Source organism: Melanotaenia boesemani, chromosome 1, assembly GCF_017639745.1.
Source record: "Melanotaenia boesemani isolate fMelBoe1 chromosome 1, fMelBoe1.pri, whole genome shotgun sequence".
NCBI classification, from domain to species: domain Eukaryota; kingdom Metazoa; phylum Chordata; class Actinopteri; order Atheriniformes; family Melanotaeniidae; genus Melanotaenia; species Melanotaenia boesemani.
The window spans coordinates 38,002,668-38,029,206 of record NC_055682.1 but is presented as its reverse complement, the minus strand read 5'-3'; the positions used below and the strand labels follow the sequence as shown (position 1 = coordinate 38,029,206).

At 38.2% G+C, this 26,539-nt stretch overlaps 1 protein-coding gene across 1 annotated transcript in view; it reads right to left on the bottom strand.

The window, feature by feature from the left end:
- Positions 1–26,539, bottom strand: part of si:ch211-186j3.6 (neural-cadherin) — a 384,844-nt gene that overhangs the window by 132,960 nt on the left and 225,345 nt on the right. Inside the window, exons 24-26 of the mRNA XM_041985518.1 lie at positions 23,404–23,588; positions 9,546–9,775; positions 294–571 (exon numbers count right to left, since the gene is read on the bottom strand). Of these exons, the coding sequence (XP_041841452.1) occupies positions 294–571; positions 9,546–9,775; positions 23,404–23,588 (693 nt within the window). The remainder of the gene's footprint in view (positions 1–293; positions 572–9,545; positions 9,776–23,403; positions 23,589–26,539) is intronic.

Here is a 26,539-nt window from a genome sequence, read left to right as displayed (position 1 = left end):
TGATTTGTGACGATCTGTTTTGCTTGAGGCCATCCACTTGCTTTACTCTTATGTTTTTACCATTTGCTGGTGTTTGATGTTTGCCTGGTTCGCATTTGATATGGTTAATTCTACTTTAAACTCACTGATTCCAATAGTATGCGGTGATTTTCTTCATTAACAACATGCCTCAACAGCACTAATGTTTCTATATATGTTCAGTGAAAACTGCAGAAATGTAATATTAATGTGGAAAATCTATTAGAACTAATAACAATACAGTGAAAAGAAGTGAGTCATTTGTTTAAACCTACCTATATCCATGCTGGGTGTCCACGCACAATCCACCATTGAAGCAGGGGTTTTTGGGATATGTGGCGCAGGATTGATGGGACTGCTCTCTTCCTGGGCAGGAGCACAGAGCCGTGGATTCCACTGTGACAGAAACCAGACTCATAGACCCACAGTCCACCACTGTGGGCGTGTCCCGCACATTTAAGACGCTGGTGCATCCACCTGCCCCGGCACACTCCGAGCTGGGACACTCGTCTGCACGGATCTGAAACACGCTGACCTGCAGGAATGACTGCAGCTAAATGAAGAAAGACAGAAGAAGAAATAAGATAACAATTTAAAAACTGACAAAAACAAATATATTTAAACACAACTCACAAGAATGCAATGATTTACAAATCTCATTTATACATATTTTATTCCCAATAGAATATTTTATACTGGTGAAAGGTCTGGACTGCAGGCAGGCCAGTTCAGCAGCCGGACTCTTCTCCTGTGAAGCCATGCTGTTGTGATGGATGCAGGATGTGGTTCAGCATCGTCTTGCTGAAATCTGCAAGGCCTTCCCTGAAAGAGACGTTGTCTGGATGGGAGCAGATGTTGCTCTAAAACCTCCATGTACTTTTCAGCATTGATGGAGCTTCACAGATGTGGAAACTGCCCACGCCATAGATACTAATGCAGCCCCAACCCTAATGCAGGCTTTTCAAATGTCAAAAGATCACAAGTATCCAGTTTGATATTTGGCCTTTTCCAATTCTCTGAATCTACTGATAATATACACTCTAGATGGTGGGATCTTGCAATTTTACATTGGGGAACATTTTTCTAAAATTGTTCCACAATTTTTAGACTCAGTTTGTTCATCTTTACATCTGAGAGACTCTGCCTCGCTGAAGTGCTCCTTTTATACCCAGTCATGCTACTGACCTGTTGATAATTAACCTAATTAGTCAAATGTTCCTCCAGTTGTTTTGTACCAATTAGTTTTCCACTCTTTTGTTGCCCCAGATGTGTTGCTACCATTAGATTCAAAATTAGCTCATATTTTCCGTGAGATGGTGAAATGTCTCAGTTTCAACATCTGACATGGTGTTTATGTTCTACAGGAAATAAAATATGGGTTGATTAGATTTGTAAATTATTGCATTCTGTTTTATTTACATTTTACACTGAATCCCAACTTTTCTGGACTTGGGGTTGTAAAATTCTTAGTTAGTTCCAAGTAAATTGCTTAACAGTACTGATGTAGATAATCTTTCTTTTCTTGACACTGACATTACAACCACTGCAGGAAAATTAGGTTTCTGTTGCAGCTGCTTTGTAATTTTGTCCCTCAGACTTGTACAACAGCAACCATCAGCTGGGTGGTGTAGTCTAAAGACAGCAATCGCTCACCAACTGCCCACACAAGCACCACCAACTGTGTTTAATCAATGTCCAAAAAACCAGATGCACTGCAGCCAGGTCTCTGTTGCAGTGGATGAGCTAAGCCATTTCCTTTTACTTTGCTTCTATCTCTTAAAATGTCTCAAAAAGAAAAGTTAACTGACACAATCAAACACATCTCACTGCTTTTCAATTAGTTTTTTTTTTCCTCACCTTTGGTTACTTCTGAAGTCATTTCTGGATGTTATTTCATTTAAATAGCCAGCCAATATATATATATATATATATATATATATATATATATATATATATATATATATATATATATAGATTCAGTTGTTACGTTTAGCTGGGGACACGTATTTCTGTACAATCTCATTACAACAACAAATACATTTTTATGAATGTTTTGTTGGACCACACTGAGTGCGCTAATGCTGACAAATAAAACTGCTTTACATTAAGTTTTAAAAAGTTTAACTTAAATACGACTAAATTCACAGAGCTAAACTCAACCAATTCCACCAAACCCTGGGGTCTGAGAGGGCAAATAGTTTATGGGAATTTAGACAAAAGTGGGTGTGTGTCTATTTGTTAGACTGTATGTTCAATTTTGAAATTTTGTTGACATGACAATAAACAATATATGAAAATTGAAAGCCTTAAATACTTTTTTTTCTTACAAGATAATTCATTAATGATCATTCTACACCATGCCTTCAAAAAACAAAATGTAAAAAAAAATGTAAAAAAAAAAAACACAACAAAAAAACAAACAAGACAAATACATAAAAACAAAGTTAAAAGAAATAAAGTAAATAAGGCAATGACATGCACAAGAAATGCAAACCTAAACATAAACTTTATACCTTCCTACTCTGTAGTAAAAGGAAAAATAATTATGAGACCTGGAACTTGCAAAGCCTAAATGTCTGCAAAAACATCAGCATTCCTCATCCTTTGTATCTATACTCCCAAATGTGGGCAGTCTGAGATGCACAGAGAGCAATGAAGTATGCACTGAATCTTTCAAGGATAGAGCAGTGTGTATAGCATGGAATAAAGGACCGCAGGGATGCATTGTTCCTTTAACTATTGTTCCAATGCATTTAGAAGCTTCCACAATTCTCTTTCCTGCCCTCAGGACCACATTAATATAATGACCAGATGAACCTTGGTATCCAAATGCCATACCAATGGTTTTCAAAAGATCGAAAACTGATGCAGTATCATTAAAAGTCAAGTGGGGAGAGCTAGATTGAAAACACTGAGGGATAAGATTCATTATTGAGCTAGAGCAGGGAGAAACAGAGAATAGAGTGTAGAAAGTCTTTTTTTAAAAGAAACTTCTACTTCTGAGGCATTACTGGAGAATTGAAGCCATTAATAATAAGCACTGCTTCATCTTCTGCACCCCTCCTTCCAACTCCCTCCTCTGCCCTTCCTTTCTTTCTTGTCCGCCAACCTCCGTCCCTCCGTCTCTCGTTCATTCTCTCCCTCGCCACGCTTCACATCTCATTCTGATCAATGTCTTCTCCAGAGAACTTGGCTGAATTCAAATGAAATGCTTCTCTCTTTAGCCCTCTCGCTCCAAAGTTTTATCCACACACTTGCATGTTTTTCTCTGCATGTCCATTCCATCCTCCAGTCACATGTGCAGGAGGTCATGGGAAGAAGCTGAGAGGCTGTGTGGTGATTCACCTGAACCAACCAGCATGATCATGACTGGACTTGGACTGTTTTTCCCCAAACAGACATACAAAATGCAAATGCAGCCTGGCTCAACGTTCTCCCTGCAGACACCAGTTCAGCTTTTTTTTTTTTTCCTCACGGCTGTGAAATGCACACAACTTCTATGGATGACTCCCTCTTAAACAATCACACACAGACAGGTCGCCTGCTTCCACTCAGACTCCTGAAACGTGAAATGGTGTCTGACTGAGGCCGGCGGTCAGGGAGTGAGCGTCACTGCGATTAAGGCTTCACTCTTTACTGTGGTTTTATTATTATTATTATTTAAATTCACCTGAGTCTGTTCTCTAGATGGTGAAATGGTATTAATCAAAACACATTTGACTTAAAAGAATAAGATACATAAGATTTTAAAGACCTATAACACAGCTTAGATCCAAATTAGGTTAGCATATCAATGTACCATGAAGCACTTTTCTTTGTTTGTTCTTTTTTTTCTCCTTTCTTGTGGTTGACTGAATATAACTATCATTGAGGATAATAGGTAAAATCAGGTCTCTTTCGCTGCTGCGTATTAGTAACCTAAACCTTTTGAATACTTTCGGGAAGCCATGTATGGTCAATGGCGGCCATGAATGATTAATGGACAACAGAAGATAACAGAAGAACAATTCAGACATGCTCCACTGCAGGTGAACGGTTAAGGGTTGCAGGTAGCATGCAAAAGATGGTCCAATTCTTTTATGTTGTGAATGATTACATGAAGATAAACTGATAAGTTTGGTCATATTACAGTATGATATTGATTCAGTGGATAATGATTTAATTTATTATCAAAACGTCTGTCTGCCACATTATGATTTGATTCTATTCAGGATAACAAAAAAACAAAAAAACAAAAACAAACATATCAGACCAACTCAGATGCTGATTTAACACAATCACTTCCATTCATATTAAATTACACAAAAAAGACTAAAATATCAAAATATAATTTTAATTTGTAATTCAATCGGACATTTTAAATAAAGACAAAGACATCTACAAAGACTGAGTCATATTCTGAATATTGAGCTTTAAAATTTTCACTTCATGGGGAAAAATTGAAAGAAAAAATTTTCATTTATAGACAATAAAACATTTAGGTCTGATTTTATTATAGTTACAGACCTTTGAATATCAACATTTTCCTCTTTGAAATTAAGAAATTGTGGTTGTGCTTGTGTGCTCCTTACAAATGATTAATGAATTAGTGTTTCGTAGTTTTAGTTTAGCTCCATATTATCGGTTCATTGATTACTGAGTCAACTTATCAGTGTTGATCGATATTTTACACACTAACGATCATCCCAAAAGCCCAAATGATGAAGTTTTGCATAAAGCTTTGAAGCCACTCAAACCATCAGAAGCAACGGAGCCCATTAAGATGCTTCTCAGCTCTGAAAACTAACTATTGATGCTCACAAAGAGGCGACATGTCATAAGACACTATAGCAACTGGAAGGTATCTGCACTGTAATTAATATACACTAGTACAGGTAACAGCCGCATGCTCGCAGCGTTGCTAGAAGGACAAATCCAAATCCCCGTTTGACTGCAAAAGACCTTCAGGAAGGTTTAGTAGAGTCAGGGATCATGTTGCAATGTTCCTTCATACACATTTGGTTCATAAAGAATCAATGTTTTATGTCTCAAATTCCGCACTTCAAGTTTTTAAAATGAAGATTAAAATAAGCTCAAAACAATTTGGAATCAAGTTTAATTTATTGGTGTGTTTAACTGTTACACAGAGTAAAGCCATATGAGGACGAATGTCTGGAGGAGCACATCTTCATTAAACACCACCACCTTAAATGTCTAGCACAGAGGCGGATCAGTTATTTGGGCTTCTGATGCAACCAGTAGCAGGAGAAACAGAAGATGCTGTAAAAATTTACAATAAAAATCAATAATGAATCTGAAAAAATCTGTAAGAATGATAAATAAAATTAACTAAACTTCCCACATTCTCAAAATAATATCCCAAACAAGAATTAAAGTATTCGTAACTGCACACTGAGAAGCATCGATGGAGTTTCAGTCTGCACTAAACATGTTTGTTTAAAGGTTCTTTAAAAGCAGAAAAAAGGAAAGAATGAAAAAGGCTAATCAGCTTTTTTTTTTTCTTCTTTTTTTTTGCACAAATATTTCAATTTGGTTTGGAATTAAATATTTCTAATTCTAATAAAATGGATTCAAAATTCTTTGTAGATTTTATCAACATGTTATCTGAGATCTGAACTTTATGAATATTACGAGCGACTGAAAATAATTTGATTTTTAAATGACTGTCGCGCATGAACGACGACAGAAGCTATGACTGGAGAGAGTAGATTTAATAATCCATGGACGCTGCAGGTTAAAAAAACCTGGATCAGGTGAGGTGCAACATGAAAATTAATCACCTTCCTTGAGATTTGCTAATTGCAATGTTTTAAATTAAATTAAAGTGATTTGCAGATGATACAAAAATCCTGCTTGAAATTTATAAAAAAGTAAGCAAGTAAAAATGTGTAAAATGTAAAGCGTTAACAAGAATTTGTTTACATCAGAATAAAAAATTAATTAAATAAATCATAACTGAATTAAACAAAACCACCTTTTAAATCTGAAAATACCCTTAATATTAATAAATTTATTCCATATTATCAATCACTTTATTATAATTGGTTTGTTTATTTAAAGTTCTGCTTGTAAGGATATTAATCCCTGAAAGAACTGAAATAAAACAATTGTTCAGTATGAAACTGGATGAGCGTCAGTCCGGTATATTCTGTTTGGGTTGCTCATTTCAACAAAAACATCTCTGATTTTTAACGGTGTTGTTTAACAGTCCTAAAATCATAAAAAACATAAAATGGACAGAGAGTTCTGCAACCTCCACCAAATACTGATGCCTTCAGCATTTAAAGCAACAAGATGCTTAAAGGCAGCATTTCAGCCACACCAGCCAAGTTTAACTTGCTGGACAAAAGTTTCTGAGAGCAGCACAGATGTTATCACACCCCTGAGGTGATTTTACACCTGTACACAGAGCTGAATTTTCCGTTGTTTGCAGTAGGTCTACGGTAGGTGATTTGGACAGGTGAGAATGGCTCAGCCAAACTCTGGTGGAAGATTACCAGCTGCTCATTGGCTAGAGGGGGATTCACATCAGCGTTTGTTCTGGTGCATGCGTCAAGTTTCAAACCTTACCTGTAAACATCATGGTGGACGCTGGTGGTAGCATATTATTATTACTTTTCTAGTACTGTTTCTAGACTTTAATTTTCAAACATATGAAACAAAGAACGTAACACAGAAAGGATTTGGTTGAACATTCGGTCTTAAGAACTCTCTTCATGTTTTCTTTTCATAGTCAAGGCACATTTAAGTGATTTTTACCATGAAAAACGTTGAGCATTAGACCCTATCAGTCAAAACATCAAAGTATCCATTATGGAAGAGAAATTAAGCCAAAGGCAACATGTCTTTCACTACATGCATTCCTTCTATGTTAATGAGAAGCGATGTAGATAGAAATGATCTAAATCCATCCAGTTCTCAACTGATGCTTGCTGTGGTACTGTCTCCCGTATTGATGTCAGGTTCAACTAGTAAAGTGGTGTAAGCCCTGTCATTTTAATGAAGCATCCACAGAACTGTGTGAACTGTTTTTAAATCACTTTGTTAAAAAGGTCAATAACATAAGAAATCAAATAGTTGCTCCGAGTCACACCATCACTGTAAGAAGAGAATTTCCCAAGTGTTTTAATTGTTTTACTAATGTTACTCCTTCATCTCTCTCCTATTTAGCTGATGTTTTATCTCACATGAAAACAACCACGTGCAGTTTTGATGTCATGCCCACCAAATTCCTCAAAGATGTTTTTAGCACAGTTGGGCCCAGCATTTTATCCATTATTATCCTGTCCTTGTCAGAAGTGTGTTGTCCCTCCTTGTTTTAAACATGCTGTGGTCCAACCTCTTTTAAAAAAGCCTAATTTAAGTATTGATGATTTTTACAACTTTAGACAGATCTCAAAGCTTCCCTTTTTATCCAAAGTTTTACAGAAAGTTGTTTCTAATCAGATTTTAGGTTTTATAAATGGATATGACATCTTTGAGAAATTTTAGTCTGGTTTTAAAGCACTACACAGCGCTGAAACAGCTCTCCTCTAAGTCTCTAACGACCTTCTTTAGATAGAGGAGAGAGCATCATTTTAATTCTTTTAGATTTGAGTGCTGCATTTGATACCGTTGATCACGCTATTTTAATTGATCATCTTAAAACCTGGGTTGGCATCACAAACACTGCACTTGATTGGTTTTACTCTTATCTTTTAGATAGAACCTTTGCGGTCACCATAGGTAATTTTACGTCCTCCTCTGTCCCCATTGCCAGTGGTGTACCACAAGGTTCTATTCTAGGTCCCATTTTGTTTTCTATTTATATGCTCCCCCTGGGACATGTTATAGCCGCCACAACGTGTCCTTCCACTGTTATGTGGACGGCACACAGATTTACCTCCCACTGAGACCAGGGGACACTGGAAGCCGAGCTGCTGTGTTAGAGTGTTTCAACGATGTGAACAGTTGGATGGCACAACGCTTTCTACAACTCAACAGTTCTAAATCTGAAAGTATCTTAATCAACCCTCCTCACTCCACCGCCCATATTGAAGAAAGCCTCGGTCCTCTCTCTTCTAACACAACCCACTCTGCCAGAAACCTAGGTGTCTTATTTGATTCCAGTCTTGATTTTCATCTTCACATCAAAAAAGTCACCCAGTCCTGTTTCCTTCACCTCTGCACCAACAGTAAAATCAAACCTGTCCTCTCCCGGCCCGATTTAAAAAAAGTTATCAATGCTCTAATTTTCTCCAGACTCGACTACTCCCACTCCCTCCTCTCCGGTCTTGACAATAAATCCCTCTCTCGCCTCCAACTTGTTCAAAATGCAGCAGCTAGGCTTCTCACTGGTTTTAGCAGGAGACAACATATTACTCCTGTTTTAGCCTCGCTGCACTGGCTCCCTGTACGTTTCAGAATTGATTTTAAGGTTTTACTGATTACTTTTAAAGCTCGTTTAGGTCTGGCACCCGGCTACATTACTGATTTACTGACACCCTACGAGCCTCCCGCAGCCTTAGATCCTCAGGCAGGTCTCTTTTAGCTGTGCCAGGGTCCAAACTCAAGACCAGAGGTGACCGAGCTTTTTCCGTCCGAGCCCCTCGACTCTGGAACAACCTGCCTGAGGAGATAAGGCTGGCACCATCAGTTTCATCTTTTAAGTCACTTCTTAAAACACACTTTTATCGACTACGTTTTTTCATAACATTTTTATTTACTTTATTTATTTTCAAAATGTACTCGTGCATGTATCCTTTCATTGTTGATTTCATTACCTTACTTTGCTTTGTGCTGTTCAGCACTTTGTAAACGTTGTTTTTTAAAAGTGCTATACAAATAATGATTTATTATTATTATTACTTGATATCTTTAAGAAACTGAAATTATGATTTCCAAGGTTATAGTAAGTGAAAAAGTGACAGCCTCACACATGAGCTGAAATTGTTATCTGTTTATAACAAAGTCTTTTTTTCAGATCTAATATAGCTGTAACCATGACACCTGAAGAGACACCTCTGTGCACATCTGATTCTCTACTGGTTTCCAGAAAGGCTGAGTTTTCCAGCAGTGCAGACAGAAGAAAGAGCAGGTGGGCTAATGGTTAAATAGTTATCATCCACAGAAATTTCTGTATGGAAGGATCAAGGTTTAAAGTCAATACTTAAACTTCTGTAGTATGAACATGGTTTAATGACTCCTGTAATTAGAAGCTAAGCACTGTTGAGGAATTTAACCCAGACTTCACTTTCAGAAAACTGCAACCAACAAAAGCATCTTCAAACAGCACTGACTGTTTTTAAATGCTCGCACTTGCTCATGTAGGACTTCTTTGTACTTGACTTACCTATGACTTTAAGGCATGCTTACTTGGTGTGCAGTTGATTACATTATGCGTCATTCAAGAGGCTGTGTTGTCAGTCAGTTGAAAGCAGAGTCACCAACACATCAACCAACAAAACAATCAAGTTGACAGGACTTTATTGGGTCCACCTCAACTGTCAGCACAGATGAAAGTCTACTGGAGATAAAGTGTGCCTTACCTTTTGTTTGTGGGCGGCCAGATAACCGTGCATCTTCTCAGGCTGAAGGAAGGAGGGGCCAGCATGCACAGCAAAGCGAACATCCAGCATTCGCTCATTTACATCCATTAAGCTGAAAATGTTGACTTCGTTAGGTGGAACAGAGAGCATCTCAGACAGGAAGTCCACCAGCAACTCGTAGCGGCTCCGCTGCTTCCCTCTCAGTTCAATGAACTCCTTTGCTGTGATGTCTGAGGAACACAAACAGGAACGGAACCATATATAAGTGGCCTCATTATTTCCACGCTTGCTCGATAGGATAAATCCAATTATATCCAAACTGCTTAAGTAAGAAATAGCCCAGAATATCCCAGAGTGGAGCTTTGTGGAAAAATTATTTAAAATGTTTCACTTTATCTGACAAAATAATTTGTCTGTAAGGTTATGTGTCAGCACTGCATGTGTGTGTGATTGTGTGTGCGTTTGCAGCGAAAGTAACAACTGAGCTTAGGCTTTCAAAAAGTGGTGATTACAGGAATTTAGACTTTTCACTTAAGGTTCAGTTTCTAATCAAAGTAAGCAGCTGGCTCTTGATAAATATAACATTCTTGCTCTAGTTTAGCTTTTCTGTGCTAGTCCAGGATCACCCATTTGGCACTACAATAATTATTTTTAAATTGCAGGAAGAACCTGGCCATTAGATGAAATTTAAGTCTCAAAAGTAAAGCAAAAGATTGTTTTACTAACAGACATTTTGTCTCTAACAGAACCACAAATGGTACAAGAGAGCAGATTCATTACACAACACACTGAGCTGCTCGTTAGTGACAACCAAGGGTAGGACCAAAGGGTAGGCCACAGGGGTGGCCTGGGGGCATTGGGTAAACTGTAAAAACCTGACTGGCCCTCCATGTGCCACCTCAAAAATTGACATCTGAGGTTTACCCAGCTAAAGTATGTCCAGTGTTCCTCCCCAATGCAAACACACCACCATTAGCGGATAAACAGCGTCATCCACTGCCCCCCTCAGTATCACACAGACAGCAGACAATCTTCATGAAGCTCTATAATCTTCACATTCACTTTTTTTTCCTTCATTTAAGTTTTCTACTACTGTTTGAACAGTCCTGAGCAGCGTAAGTCCTTCTAGATTTCCTGGACGATGTTGAGATTCTCATCTGTTCTACTACACATGTACAGAAATGCCACCTCAGCAATGGTGGAGGGTCTACTTCTCGTGTTTACCTGGATTAGTCAATATAAGAAAAATAACTGGCTGGTTCCCTTTTACATTAGATGACCACTTCAGTTGTGATAATCAGTCATTATTTCAAGTGTAGATCTTTAAAAAAAATCATTTCCATGTGCCAACCTAAAATTTTCTAAACCACCCCTGGTAACAACCTTTTTAATTCACACATTGTTTGGGTCTAGAGGAAGAAGCATGGGTTTTTGTCATAGTAGTCCATAATTTTTTTCTTCCTCCCTTCCACAGAAAAATACTAACACCCTAATAGTTGTATGCATTCACAGCCATTAGGATACATCTGCCAATGTGGGATACATGAATCCTGTGTTTCAATACAAAATGCTTCACTGCAGCTTTTTGACTAAATTGCAATATGACTAATGACTGATGACAAGAACTCAATGTAACGTATGAAGTGGGAAGGCAAGAGACATGCAAACTAGTTAGCTTGTAGACATAATTTAATGCTGCATTCAAGTCCAATTTCACATGAAGGCACATTTCAAGACGTCATTGCGGATAGTGTTTGTGAAGATTCATTTTAACCCAAGGAGGTGCACAGACTCTAAAGAACGACTAAGATAATATATAAATTGATATGAATATACATACGATACATGATAAACCTATGAATCTAAATAAACTGTAATGACCTATTATCCTGCCATGCAGCAATATGTAAAACTCTACAGAACGAGAACTTCAATGAAGAAAAAGTAAATAAACTGTTGAGATAAAAACAGGAGGTAGTTCGGTTAATTTTACAGTACACCTCCTTCGGTGCAGCTGTCAATGCTTTCGTGCATCATTTATCAGCAGAAGATAAACCAGACCAGGAAAGACATTCCAACTCTGATAACTTATCGCTGCTAAATCTCGTTTCTTATCAGCACAAAGCTGAACAGCTGCAAGTCCACATTTGGGCAGTAATGAGTACTCTGGGAACCACTTGGCTTTGTTGAGATTAAGAACAGCACAGTTGTCCATGAATGAGACCGGACCAAAGACAATCAGGTAACAGCTTTTCAGAGATAATTCCTCCTTTGGGACAGTTTACCTCAGATCTCCCCCTCTAGAGAGCTTCAGCCATAGGTTTAAAGTTACCGTAATACTAATGTTCCACAAATGATGCAGACACTTAATGATGGATTCATCATCTACCTTCTAGACAATACACCTGATGATAATGTGTTATTGTTTGAAGAGGATGGAAATATGAATGGCAAGGCTCACAGAAACAATGTTTGTTGGGTTACCGCATGTAATTGTTAAAAAATGGACTAATATTTCAAATTAATTCTGATGTTTCATTTCTAAGGGCTCATTTAGGCTCCCTTTATGCAAGTATAAAGGTGCATCCACGTCAAACGTTGCAAAACATCACTGCCCACATGCTCCCATGTGTGTAGTTTAAAATGAAGAAAATCCCTGAAGACAGCAATTTTTTATTTAATTAAATGATGGAGCAATTTGGGCTAATTAGTTAAATAAACTTTAAAGACTGAAACTAAAATTAAATCTGCTGTAAAAGGGATTTTTTTAATGTCTTTCAGCCAATCAGAAGCATATTTAGGTAGATGTACTTTGCATTTTTTTTCAGATTGCAGGAGATAACAAAGCTCTAAATCGTGTTACAGCACATTTCAGGAGTACTTGTTAAAGAAGAAAGGCGCTTTCAACCATTCCAAGGGATCTGATTCGGAATCCAAATGTGATGAAGAAATTGATGAGAGTGACTGAATAACACTGAAAAACATTCCTAATCTACAGTCGGAATTACCTTAAGATAAAGAAGCCGCTGCATGGAGGAGCTGGAACATAAGATATAAGAAGCTTTTTTCTCTAACATTTAAAGACAACTAAAGAAGAAAAGAGAAATCTCAACATGGGACACAGTTGTGTAGCCATAAACTCTCTCCAGAGTTAAGAGAATAACTAGAGTGAATAACATACTGGAGAACATAAGAGAGTATGAGTAACATAAGAGAGTGGCAGGACATGCAAATAATTTGACACCTTGAAACAAACAGGTGTACAGTAGCTTCTTCGAAGATGACTACATCCACCAACCCCAGACAAAAAGTAAGCATCCCAGACCCTCGTACATGATCAATGGCAATGAAGTGTGCAGGAATACTTTTTCATTTGTCATGGGATGAGTTTCAGAACGCTCAGGTTATCTATTTAATGCTACTTGTATATTACATTGTTGTTTGCTAGCTCAGTGTCTCAGTGTTTTAATTTTAATCACTTAAACTAGAGGTCCCAACCCTGCTCCTCAAGGCCCACTATCCCGCAGGCCTTAGATGTCTCCCTGCTGCAACACACCGGCTATACTTATTATACTGGCCCTCCTTGCAGTGGCAAGGAAGATGGCCCTTTTCCTGAATGGCTCTCATTCAGGAAAGAATTTCTATCAACTGCAGTATTGGTATTTTAAATTTCTCAGTGGGTCCAGATGGATTTTGGCTCACATTAAAAACTCTTGGATAAGTTATGTTTCGAACATATTTAATAATCTGAATAAATTTCCATGTTCATCTACAGGTTTTCCAAATTCACTAAAGCAAAGAAATTGTCTAGAGAGGGAGAGAGCATTTGTCAGTTTAAGCTAAAGATCTGTGCTGTTACTAAATGCTGGTAGATAAAGGGTGAGTATAGATGTCTTGAATTTTATAATGCAGCCTTCTAAGCAGATCAGGCAGCAGGTATAACATGGCACAATACTCATTACAACTAAAAGTGACTTGAGACATAAGACTTGAGACCTGACTTGAACTTGAGGTTGCAGACTTGAGAACTGACTTGGACTTGCAAAAAATTAAAAAAAAAAAAGGACTTGTGAGCATCTCTGAGTCTAGAAGGTGCAACATAGTCTATGTTCACACTACAACTCAATTCAGTGAGCATTCAGGCCACTTTCATATGTGGTGCTAAATCACATACATATCCGATCTGTGTCAAAGAGAACTCGGCCTGAATGGTCATGTCGCATTTCATCCGACTTTTACATCATTTAAGTGAGACAGACATCACAAATCTGCGCCGGAGGAAACAGGACACAGTAAGGTTGAATATAAAAATGGATGGAAAAATGTGAGATCATATTTTTCTTTAGCTTTGACTGCACAACAACTTAAACTGATACACACGGTACAGAGGGTAGCATCCATATTTACCTCTGTAAACAAAGCGTGCTGCGTGTGACGTGTTTTCCTCTGCGCATGAGTTTCACCTCAGGGCTTTATATCATTCACACTTGAGGGTAATGAAGGTTGCATTGAAATGATAATGTAAAACACCATGCTAAAAAATGAATAAATAAAAAGAAGAAAAAAAACCAGCTTTGATGAAAAAAAAGAAGTCAGATTTGAGGATTAAGACCTGCATTGTTTATGTAGCCTTAAAGATTATTAATCTCATCACCTATCTAGCTTCAAGATGAATTGAATAAATTACCAACACATCATCAGTTAATATCTATTTTAGATTCTGGATTGACATCAGGAAAAGTGAGTGACATAAATACCAGTGTTCTAGCTTTGCTCCTTCGTTCTGCAGCCACAGACTTGTTAAAAAAAAAAAAAAAAAACATTACCACAAACATCACACTATAAGAAAAATGATAATAAAAAATAATAAGTGTAATTAAGAAACGTCAGATACATTAGTTTGTGTAAATATAAGAGGTAGAAAACAAAGACTCAGTGGAGAACATTAGTCATGATTCCTGCCAGGGCACTAATAAGAAATATAAAAAAAAAAATAAATAAAAAAATCTTAAAAGAAGAATTTAGACTTTGGATCTGTACATTACATCACCTGTATCCATGACATAATTGAGAGTCTCTGCTTAAAAACAAGTAGAAAACTACTTCATTTTGATGTTTTTTTTTGGGGGGGGACAACCAGTTACAGCCAGTTTTGTTTGGTCCTGAGGAAGCTCTACTGTAGAGTAGCGAGGGCATAATGTAAGCTGATCCTTTAACATCTTTAACATGATAAAATGACCAGGGGGTGATAAAGACTGTAAAAAATATCAAATCTCAACATTGTAAGACTGACTGGTTCTAGCAGACATGGATAATTACACACACACACACACACACACACACACACACAAATACAGTAGAAACTGTAAAAAAATAAATAAATAAAAGAGGGGGGCTGGATGAGTAGGTCAGTGAGTGAGAGGTGTGAGACAGAGCCCACGCATTAAGAGGAGAGACTGGGGGCTCAGAATGGGCTCAGTGGATACTGTGTGAGGGATTGAGGCGAATGTCAGCTCCCATCAGTCGGTCCAGTGGGAGAATTGGGGACACAGGCAGACAGAGAGACAGTGAGAAGGGCTGGGGGAAGGGCAGTACCTCCTAATACACAATGGCAGCCTTTGCACCTGGCACTGATCCAACCTTACAACTCACTTCTGCTTTCTCCTCTCCAGAGGCTTCATCGGAGGCGGTGCATAGACACTTCTCTGTCTCTGGGTTTGAGATTTCACACAAATAGGTGAAAAAATGGATAGGTGTTTTTGGGAGACTTTGTACTTGTCCTTTTACAGCCTAAAACTGTATGAATGCTTTCTGCTGTGTAATCAGTTCTGGTGGGACAAAGGGCTCAGCAGGCAGCGATACACACACACACACAAAAAAAGCCATGCTTTGGAATTTTATTGATCAACAAATGTCACATTTGGACTTGAAACGAATGGCGTGAGGATTAGCCCTTACAGAGAACACAGGAAGACCTCTAGTGTTTTAATAAGAGCTGGTGGAACTAAACAGAGAAACCTTTGGTTATCATTTTTAATTTTATTCATCAATATTGCTGATTTTTGATGTGCAGCACTCTGGAGACATTTTTGTTAATGTGCTTTATAAATAAAGTGGATTGGATTCTTTTGCGTGGGTTCTCCGGCTTCCTCCCACCATCCAAAGACATGCATGTTAGGTTAAGTGGTCCCTCTAAATTCTCCCCAGGAGTGTGTGTGTGTGAATGGTTGTTTGCCTCTCTGTGTTGGCCCTGCGATGCACTGGTGACCTGTCCAGGGTGTACATGCCTCTCACCTGCTAAAATGCTGGGATAGGCTCCAGCTAACCCGCGACCCGAAATGGACTAAGTGGTACGGAGAATGAATGAATGAATTCTTTTGGATTCAAGAACTGTCCAACAGATTTGGGTGTGAGTGTCACTAAAGTCAACTGGAATCCTCTGACGAGGACAAATCCCCTTTGCTAAGATGCTATGAACATGATTGGTGTCACAAAGATAGTGAACCAACCTTCCTTTATTATTCATTAATCTAGGTCTACATCTTAAAACAGCCCCTCAAATTAAGTTTAGTCACATTCAGAAATCCTTTTATTCTCTTGAATATTTATTAATTAACCCCACAGTTTAATTAATTCATGGTTCATTTCCTACATTTTTACACTTCTTTACTATAAAAACATTGATTGAACATCATATTTACATATTTTCTGTTTGTGATTTAAATATTTAGATTTTATCTCAGTTTTCTGTTTCTGTTTTTCTTTTAATTAATTAATTACTTTATTTTTTTTTTTCTTTTTAATGCACTTGTTATTGCTTCCTTCACCCCGCTGTAATCTCCACATCTTCAAGGCTGGAAAGATAAAGGTCCTAATGGTTCTTTCATGTGTCAGCATCAGTAAAATGAGAATTTCATGCTCAAGCATGTTTGTATTCTGAGTATATTAGTATAGTAATATAGTATAGTAGTATATTATTAAAAACATATCCTCTCTGTGCCGCTGGAAGGTTTCATCTGCAGGGGAAATTGTTGTAGACATTTTTCCAGCTCTGTATTCCAGATTGCATATGATGAGTCTTTGGATTGCATGTCTGATTCAGGACCCTGCATCTGTTGCTCTCATGGAAACCACACTGGTTATAATAATCATAATCTGAATCACATCAGCAGTTTTTACAGACTTTTAGATGCAGCACATAAAACACACAGACGCCTGTCCATGCAACAACCTTCATACCGCTATGTTTGACTTAATGTTTGACCTAATCCACACACAGACGTCATAATCCAGCAACTGTACTGATATTTTTGCACATTACATTTACACACGGCTTAGAGTAGATTTTTGACATTCACCTCATGTCAAGCCAGGACCCCAGGTTGGGAATTACAGCTTTAGCAAATGGATTTTTTTGGATGGGGATGATGTTAAAGTCTAAAGAGATTTTATTTTCTTACATAACAGAAAACAAATTTGGTAGCTTTCACATGTTTACTGAAAGAACACAAGCTCACGGTATTCCTATTATCCTGAGTGAAGTGATTCACAGCAGATTAGGCTGCAGGTTTTAGTCAACAGGTAGGTAATGAGACTGTTAGAATGTTACATCTACAACTGCATTCAATTTCAAATGACCTCTTTACAACAACTAATACAATTAACCTTTTGGATGGTTTCTCATATTTTTAAAAAACTGGAAATTGTTGGTGCAGCATTTAGCTGAAGTGGTTGAGCAGCGGTTTTATATATGGAGGCCACAGATGCTTGACACAGCCAGTGTTTTGATCTGGCATACTCTGTCAGAATAGCAAACAGAAACCTCATTGATAGTGTTATCTGTTGATTTATGCCGGGCGTACACCAAACGATTTTCACAGTCGCAGATTAAAAACGGTCTTTAGTAAATCTAGGAGTTTTACTGGAGTCACAGCGCGCTCCCGTCATCTCAGTAGTTAGGTTTAAGGCGGTAATCTGCACTGTTTCAAATTAGTCTTTTCTTAGTCTTGGGTCTACGACAATATCAAACATGTTTGATAATATCACAAGCTGCAGAGACGTACCACAATCGACAACCAAAAGATGAGCTCTGACAAAAGCAGAAACAGGAATCCAGTCTAAAATAAAGTAATAATAGTGAAAATAATAAACAAATAAAAATAAATACATAAAACAGGACAAACAAGAACCATTAATGAAACGTTGTAGGTGGACCGTTCAGAGGGAGGAGCGGACGGTGAAGCTTGTGGTAGATCAGCCCTGCCTGTTCGATATCAACTGTCATCAACAAATCACAAATAATATCCTATATGTATATATATATATATATATATATATATATATATATATATAAAATCAATTAGGTAGGCTCAGAAACAAAAAATAGCAGGACCTCACATGGTTTATTGTATTATGTGAACTGAATGTAATACAGTCACAAGCAAACCACTATGGAGACCCCAGCAGCTGATGGAGCAGGTGGACTGAACCATATAAGGGAATATAGAGGGCGGGTGGGTGTTCAGAAATGCTTTTAAAACAAAGAACTTAGTGATACCAATGCATTGTAACTAAAATGTTTGCGTGATTGTAAGTTTATCATTGAGTATCAGATAAATTTGTTAGAATTGCAGTTGCATTGAGGGCCCTTCTGGGCCCCTAGAATCCTTCTCCTTCACCCCCCTTTTTCCACGCCCCAGCCCAAGAAGGATGCAGCATGGAAACAAACATCAGAGAAATTATTACTTCTAGAAGAGTCTACAAGTCTGTGTGACCTCATAAAACCTACTTTACATTGGTGAGACTGAGAATTTGTGTTGCTCTTTACAATCACAGCTCTTCACAGATATCCACATCCCATGGTCTTCTACATGCATCCAAACATGAAACATGTCACAGCCACGTTTACCTGGTACACGGCGTGACAGGCTGTATACATTTGCCACAGCTCAAAGCTTAGTGAGTAGTTGTCTTGCTGCAACTTATCTTCCTTTCTTAGTCCTTCAGACTCTTCACATCCAATTTGTAATGCTGGCTTTCTCTTCTAACTGTAGAAGTCACAGTCCTATCCCTAGCTTTTCCCAGTAGAACCTCTCCCTCCCTCTCTCTCTCTCTCTCTCCCTCTTCCTGTCTCTTCTCCCTAATTATAGGACTGATCTGTGGTGTGAGAGTGTCAGGCTTCAGATGCCGGGAGTCTTCTACCTCCTCTGGGATAAAGACAGGTGACAACTCCAGCACTCTGAATGTAGAGCTACTGCTTGTCAGTCTTGCGTCAGCTTCCACAGTATCAGCAAGTGATGTAGTTAAACTTGTTTGACCATAGAAACTGATCTATGTCTCCTTGTCCTCACTAGAACCTCTTGGACGAAACCTCTGCATGTTTTTGAGACCCTCTGACACTGGAAATCCCTGTTAGCTGGACTCAGGAAAACTCTGGCACCAGTTCTGGACAAAGACCCAACTCAGTACAGCTTTTTTCAAAACCACCTACTACATATTATTAATAATAGGTAGTACACTTATATGCCAGTTTATGAGCAATTCATTCAAAGCCATTTTTTGGTCCAGAATAGAGGTAGTAAACAATGATATAGATGTGTTTATCTTGTTTAGTGCTTGTAGAAGAAATTTTAAAAATATACACTTCAGGTTTTGCTTCTGGGCACCAAAACAAATCTGACAGTATGACTTTTAAGCCTAGCAGATATGAGCTGTTGGCATCATGAAGTTAACTTTCATAACTTATCTGAAAAATTCCTCTAGCTGGTTTGATTTGTAATGAAATATTGGTCATGACCCCTCATTCTGAGTGGACACCAAAATGTTTATTTTAAGTACATAAAAAGAAACAAAATCAAGGGTTTAGTTTAGTCTTTCTACATTTTATCCTTACATGGGACAAACTAGCATTGGTGATGACAAAAGCCCCGTTTCTACCAACGGGTCAGACTTAGGGTGGGACAATGCACATTTTCATTCGTTGGCAAAGTATACAATCTGGACCATCCTACTTATTTAGGACCCTTCCGTTGGGGCACAAATCTTACCAATCTGAACCTAAAGGATGGAGTTTGGCACATGATTAGTCAAATGGATTGTCCTTCCCATAAGAATACACAATAAGAACAAAGCAGGAACAGCACCATGTTTAAATATATGGTGGATGTATGTTGTTTAAAGCCACATGCCAAAAAGAAAGAACACAAAATACTGATCCACTATTCGTGCAACATGAAAGCAATCTGACCACCAGGTGAACCAAAGAGAGGAAGTAGAGCAACATTTTGGATATCTGGCTGCCTCTCCTGCTGCTCATACGTGATAGATTCTGGTGAAAAACGCATTAGATTTTAACACCAAAGTAAAAACAGAAACCCCAAGACTGAATAAATATATTGTTGCTCCACTGTTTGCTGTGAATGAGTCGTTTTCAATCCCGGCCAATCGATGAGCCGGATTGTCTTCTTTCGTCTTAGTGAGTGGCTGTTTGTAAGTGTTCCTTACCTTGTTCAGGGGGTTTGGTCTGCTTCTGTAAAGTGCAGTGTGAAAGCAAACCAAAGGAAGGTGCGACATTTTTCAAAAATCAAATTTAACCGAGTCCCCAGAGTATCCTGGTGTGAATATACCCTTAGGCAGCAGGAGGAGAACCTACTTTATATCAGACTGGTGGGGATAAAGTTATGACTGACTGGAGCATTTTTACCTATTTTTGCCTACTTCAGTTTCACTACATCTTCAACCAGATGAAGAAACAGACAGAATAATTGTTCTCCTTGTATTTCTGCATTATTTTGTCTGTTAAAAGACAATATCCTGGCAGGGATATTTTACTAAGTCCCCATGGTGTGACAAAAATTGCATCAGCTTGCTGTATGCAGTGAATGAACTCCTTGTGTCTGGCTGTGTGTCTCAGCTTGTGTTATGTGGACATTTCAAGGACTTTTTGTTTACTACAGTTTTACCTTTTCATCAATACTGAGAAATCGAGGGGGAGAGTGAGAGGCAGCCTAATCTTAGTAAGACAGATTTAACTAGTGCTCTCTTTGAGCTTCCTTATTGCATTCCACATTTGTTCTTGAAATAGGATTTAGAGTGTCAGGGAGGGTATAAGTAATGCTATAAGTAGAGTATTTTCATAATCCCTGAGACTGAGAATCAATGAGTGTTTACTCCAAAGTGCCACATGGAAAATAAAATCCTGGAAATGGCTACGGTTACATATCCTCCGCATGCATGCACACACGTTTAGCTCGCCTGAACCTCAGGATGATCTCAGAGTCATTAATCCTACGTTTAGTTTCAAAAGGGCCAAGTCACATTATTTTCCCTGAGATTGTTACTGGCTGAACTGCAGGTTAAAAGCAGCTCAGTGATTTCAACAGTTTATTTTCAACTAACGTCAATGTCATCATTCAAGTTCTTAAAGAGAAGACCACTGAATGGAGATAACCTGTAACAATTTATCTTTACAACAGCAAATGGCTGAAAACTCATGTTTCCGGAACAATAAATAAAAACAAAATAATTCATTCAGCATTTAAGTCACTTTGATCTCCATTTTTCGTGTCACACATTTGCTTTTCCACATTTGGCTCGAACATTAAAAATACGTGCACTTGATTTCTTCCACACCGTCTCTGGATTTAGTCACATTAATTTATCTGAACCCTCTCCTGAAACGAGTAGGAAATCCTTTTATCTGCTTATATGAGCTTTGACTCTCACTTGCACCTTCATTCTCTTCCTCTGCTCTCCTTTCCTCTTCGGAGAGCATCTGTTGGCCTCTGCCTGCTCCTATTAAATATATAATAATATCTCTGAAATCATAAAATCCTTCAGCCATGTCCCATTTCTCTAAAGCAAATTTAATTCTGAGCAGACAGCCGATGTGCTGTACATCAGGTAGTGATGGATGTTGCTCAACATATGAGGGGAATGTGCTGGCTGAGCAAATCCACGACTAATTATTTTGCCATCATAAGTAATGGAAACAGGGTTTTTCCATGTGTGCAATGATGACAGCTGAGACCCTATGAGTCAGGGGAGAAGAGGTAATAATGGGTGTAACATTTTCCCAAAAAAGAAGAAAATATCCTTAAAATACTGTTGAAACAGTGCAAACAAGAGTAAACAACAATCAGCAGTATTTCTGTAACTGGAGACAAGTTTGCAAATAATGACTGTTTTCCCCAAACCATCCCAGTCAGCAGGAATCAATCCAAATTGGTATCGTTAACGGTCCAACAGTGCTTGTTGTCATGATAATACGATTGTCAGAGGCCATCATTAACAGGCACAGCTGACAGGCGGATGTCAAGTAAGTTTGCAGCCGCTGTAAACTGGTTTAAACTGGTGCTTGGAAGACCCAATCCAAGGAGGTCACACAGTTTAATAAGATATGTCAAACTGGATTGGATATATATTTTGAACAAGGAAGAATACATTGAAAAAATAAAAAATAAATAAAACAACATACATAAGTGAGCTTGTTATTAAAAAGAGAGCAGTCTCATGATCATTTGAACAGATGTTCATGTCTGAATAAAAACAATAAAAAAAAACCTGTGAAGACAGTGCATAACTTTTCACATCTACATGTAAGCTTATACAGTTTTACAACAACAACAACAATAACTGAACCGTAAAAAAACAGCCTGAAGCTCCACCGTAAACTGTGACCAGAGTAGGCAGCGCAGGGCTCTGTGATGTGGATGGAATCGCAGCACTTGACAATGAGATTTAAATCATTTGTAAAACGTGGAAAATTGTGGAATTTGTGTGCGAGTTTAGAGATTTTCAAGGTGTCCGAGCCAAAAGAACAGAAAAAGCAAGATGAGAGTCAGATTGTGGCCTCTGCAGCTTCCTGTCTATGTGACGTCTGAGCTTAGAGGAACTCTCGTACAGAAAGTCAGCAACGGCTGAAAGACCAACAGAAACATTGAAGTTGTCTGAGAAATTAAGAACTGTTGTCCCATATGGCTCTTAAAAAAATGAAAAAGCTGCCTCTGTTTTTAGCTTTACAAACACAAAGCAGTGCTTTAAGAAAACAGGAGCAGCCTCTAACACTCGCTCTGAGTGTTTGAGCTGCAGCTGGAGGCTGTTCTGAAAAAGATCCTTAGGAAAAAATATCAGCTAAAGTCGAGAAAACTCGTTTTCAGAGAGACTGTTGCATAAAAAAGATAAAAAGAATAATAAAAAAGAAAAAAAAAGAAATATTTGTGGGTCTAATCTAAACTGAAAGAGCAGCCAGCTCATGTACAAAAGCTACAGGTCCGCCATGCAGCAGGCACAGGGTTGAATGAAGAGAGGGTGAGTCAGGCCGGTGATGAAGTGTGGTTCCTCAGTGGCTTCAGGAATGTATGTAATGTCTTCAGAATGTCAAAGTTATGTTGTGTTACTTTAAAACAAATCTACCTCCAGACAACAGATACGTCTCTTTTTATTCTGTCATGTTCAACTTAAGCTACCGCCTCATTCTCTGAAGTTTCTCCGTCCATTTTCACCGCTCAACATCTCCAATAACGCTGCAATAATTGCTGCATGTTTAGTGGTGAAAAATGTCCCCCTGAAACAGTTTCCTGCTGCACCACATTCCCAACATTGTTCAGGCTATTTAAACTGGTGTTTGTGGTACAAGACAAATTCTTATAACAAACCTAAAACCAGTTTTTGGTGTGGACCATTTTACTGCCCAGCAATAGTTATATTATTACAAAGCTCCTCAAGGAACTGACTGAACATCAGGAAAAGACAACATCAGCTATCTGTTAACATCAGGAATGCAGCCACAATTATCGAACAGCCATTTTTACCAGAGCCTATCTTTGAAAAGACAGCTGACTTTGAAAATCAACCTTACCTGCGAGGCGGAGGGACCCTGAGTTGTAGATGGCATCATCTCGTAGTTCCCTTACATGTACGGTAACACCAGAGACGGCATCTGGCCAGATCCCATCTGAAACACGGACCTGGAACTGGTAGGTACCGGGTGGGGCATTCTCCTTAATGATTAAGAACCCCGTTCGTTTGTTCAGTATGAAGTAACTGAGACAGAAGAACAAACACATTGACTCATGACAAAATGCACTCTGGGTCAACTAAGGTCATTTAGGTTGCTGCCTCTTAAACTCATCTCATTGGTATGCAACGACCTGAGACTGGATTGTGTTCTAGTTTCAGCTCAGGTGAGCAGGGTGACAGCTGCATGACCCGATCTCAGATATTTTATGTCCCCTGGAGTGGTGCTGATTGCTTATTAGGCCACGCATCCCGGCGAGTCTGCAGAGAATATTCATTTCAGTTGTTTAGCAGATGTCAGCATGAAAGATATCTTTGAGGGAAGAAATGTAGGCAAGACTGTATATTTAGCAACTAGTAATTCTACTACCCACTGCTTCGCTAAGGGACAAACTTTATCATTGGAGCCTGCTATTACAAATATGTGCATAAAACTGGGTAATAATTTAAGGTTTTGGGTTATACAGGCTGCAGTTTTCCATTGTTGATGTTTACAGTGCAAATGGTTCAGTAATGCATCATGAGGTAGTCTTCATAAAGACATGTTTCAATTATGACACAGTGAGTAGATAACAGCCAAGTGTCTCAAAGACTTTATTCATATTGAACATTTAAACAGCAGATTTATGGCCAGTGATAATGGAAGTGTGTCAAACATAGAGAGGTTAACTAATTTGTTTTTTTTTTTAACCAAAGCTTGATGTTTTTCCTCTTCCTAACCCTGCTTTTAATGACTGATTTAAGACATTCCCAGAAAACTCATTTACATAATCAGTCACATAAGCAACAAACAGTGTTGTCAGTAAAGCAGATTTTCCCATTAAAATCAATATCCAGACACAGTTTACCAGGTACAAAGTGCATTTCAATATACATTAACATGTAACTGAAAAATAAACAAATAACACCTATGTATTGGTAGGTGTAGGTGTATTGGTCCTCCTCCTCCACCTAGCACGGTGTGTGTTTACAGGACAGACTAGGTATCCTGTGTCCTCCTGCTCTCTTCATGCCTGGCATGTGCAGCAGGTTGAGACTGGTAGGTGTCATTTCTTTCAGCTCTGGTTATTTGGTCCACCTCGTGGCTGTGTCTTGTGTTCCAGCCTTTGTTTAAGGTATTTGTAGCCTGTGGCTTCTGTAACACTTTGACTGGTAGGCGCTAGTGTTCCTTAAGCTATGGTTATGTTTGCCATCTCTAAAGTGTGTTTTACTGTGTTTAGGTCTCCCTAAACAGCCCCTGCCACCCGAGTCTTTAGAAGCTGAGTAGACTGGGCTGCAATCTGTTGCCTGTGGCTCTCATATCCATCGTGACGTGTGATGCTCTAGTCATTGCTGTTTTGTGTTAATGCTATTTGTAAATATTCATTGCTGTTTCAATGTGTCCAATTTTTCCCCACAGAGGTTGGTTTTATATGTTACTGCTCATCTGTGTGAATTTTAACTTGTTTCATTGCATTGCAGGTTTGGTCGGGTGGCCTTGTGGACCCAGAGGCGGGAGATGGTGGAGCTGCCCACCGTGGTTGTCTCTCCCCCCTATTTGCGTTATTGTCTGCAGTTAGTGTGACATGTTTTCTTTTGAAAATTTCAAGTTTTTACCTCCTTTTTAATTGGTGTGTGTGGGTGTGTATGTGTGTGTGAATGAGTGTGGTAAATATTCCACCCCTGTGAATATTTAAATTCTCAGTCTTCACCTTCAGACATTTTTGTTGCATTTTTTTTTCTTTTTTTTTTTTTTTTTTGTTCAAGTTAAACTTTGTAATGTTGAGGAAAAGTCCCTCTTTCAGGTTCTCATTAATATGTAACTGGTAATCAGAGCTATTGAAGTTTAAGAGGATTCTCTAGCCCCTTTAAGTATGCTTTCCATAGTTTTACTTTAACCAGTGAGTCGGCTACAAGTGGATAAGACTCCCAAAAACCCCAGAGGAGGGTGAGTCATCGTTTTTATTAATTCATCTAATGAATTTATCTTTAATCATTTGCTATAAAATAATATACTGATATCTGCACTAAGACTTATCACTGTGTGAGACATGGAGGTGGAAGACATGTGGAAAACATTTATTTAAATTATTAAAAGATAATTTTTTACAGGGACTAACTTCTGATGGGCATCCTCCTGATTTTAATCAGTTTTTCTTGTAACAAAGCAACAAAAAAATTCCACATTTGAAAAAAAAAAAACTAAAACAATATTCTGTCACTGGGATGAAGGCTGAAAATAACTGACTGATGTAACCCGTGTTAAATGTAAAATATGTATAATGTGATGTGTCTGCGTCATCCATGTTATATAAAGGCTAAAAATATTAGTGTCATTTTTCCACATGCAGTTGCCTGCAGTGTCTGATCCAAGATGAAAAAAGACCATTACGAAATAATCTTCAAGGACTTCAATCATAGCTTGTATTACGTGTTTTAGCTTTTATATGGTTAATCAATTACCCTCTGAGAAAATATCAGAAAGTGAGCAGAAATTATTATTAAGGAGAGGGAGGAAAACGGACAAAAATAAGACTAAAAGGCACAAAGACATGGAAGGAAGCAATCTGACTTAGTCCTTTTCTTCCATGCTGCCCTTGTACAGTAAATGAACTCATTCAAGTTTAATTAGAGAGGAAATCCAAGACAGAACGTTGGCAAATCAAATAATAAACCACTTGTACAGACAAGGGCTGCATTAACATAACTTACAGCACATTCTGACGGGGTGAACATCATGTCTGAGCTCTGGTACTTAATACCAGGGTTCACTTAACTGGAAGAGAATTTCAGATTAATCTTTTTCTCTTTTTTTTCCTCACTTTAATTTAGAGACGGATCATATCAGCTACTTTTTTTCAGTATTTTCTATAAAGTAAATTTTACTATTCTACACCATTTATTGATGTTAATAACCAAACAGACATTTACTTAGCACAGTTCAACGAAGTAATTAAGTGTATATATTAACACTGAAATAAAAAAGTATAAAGCCAAAA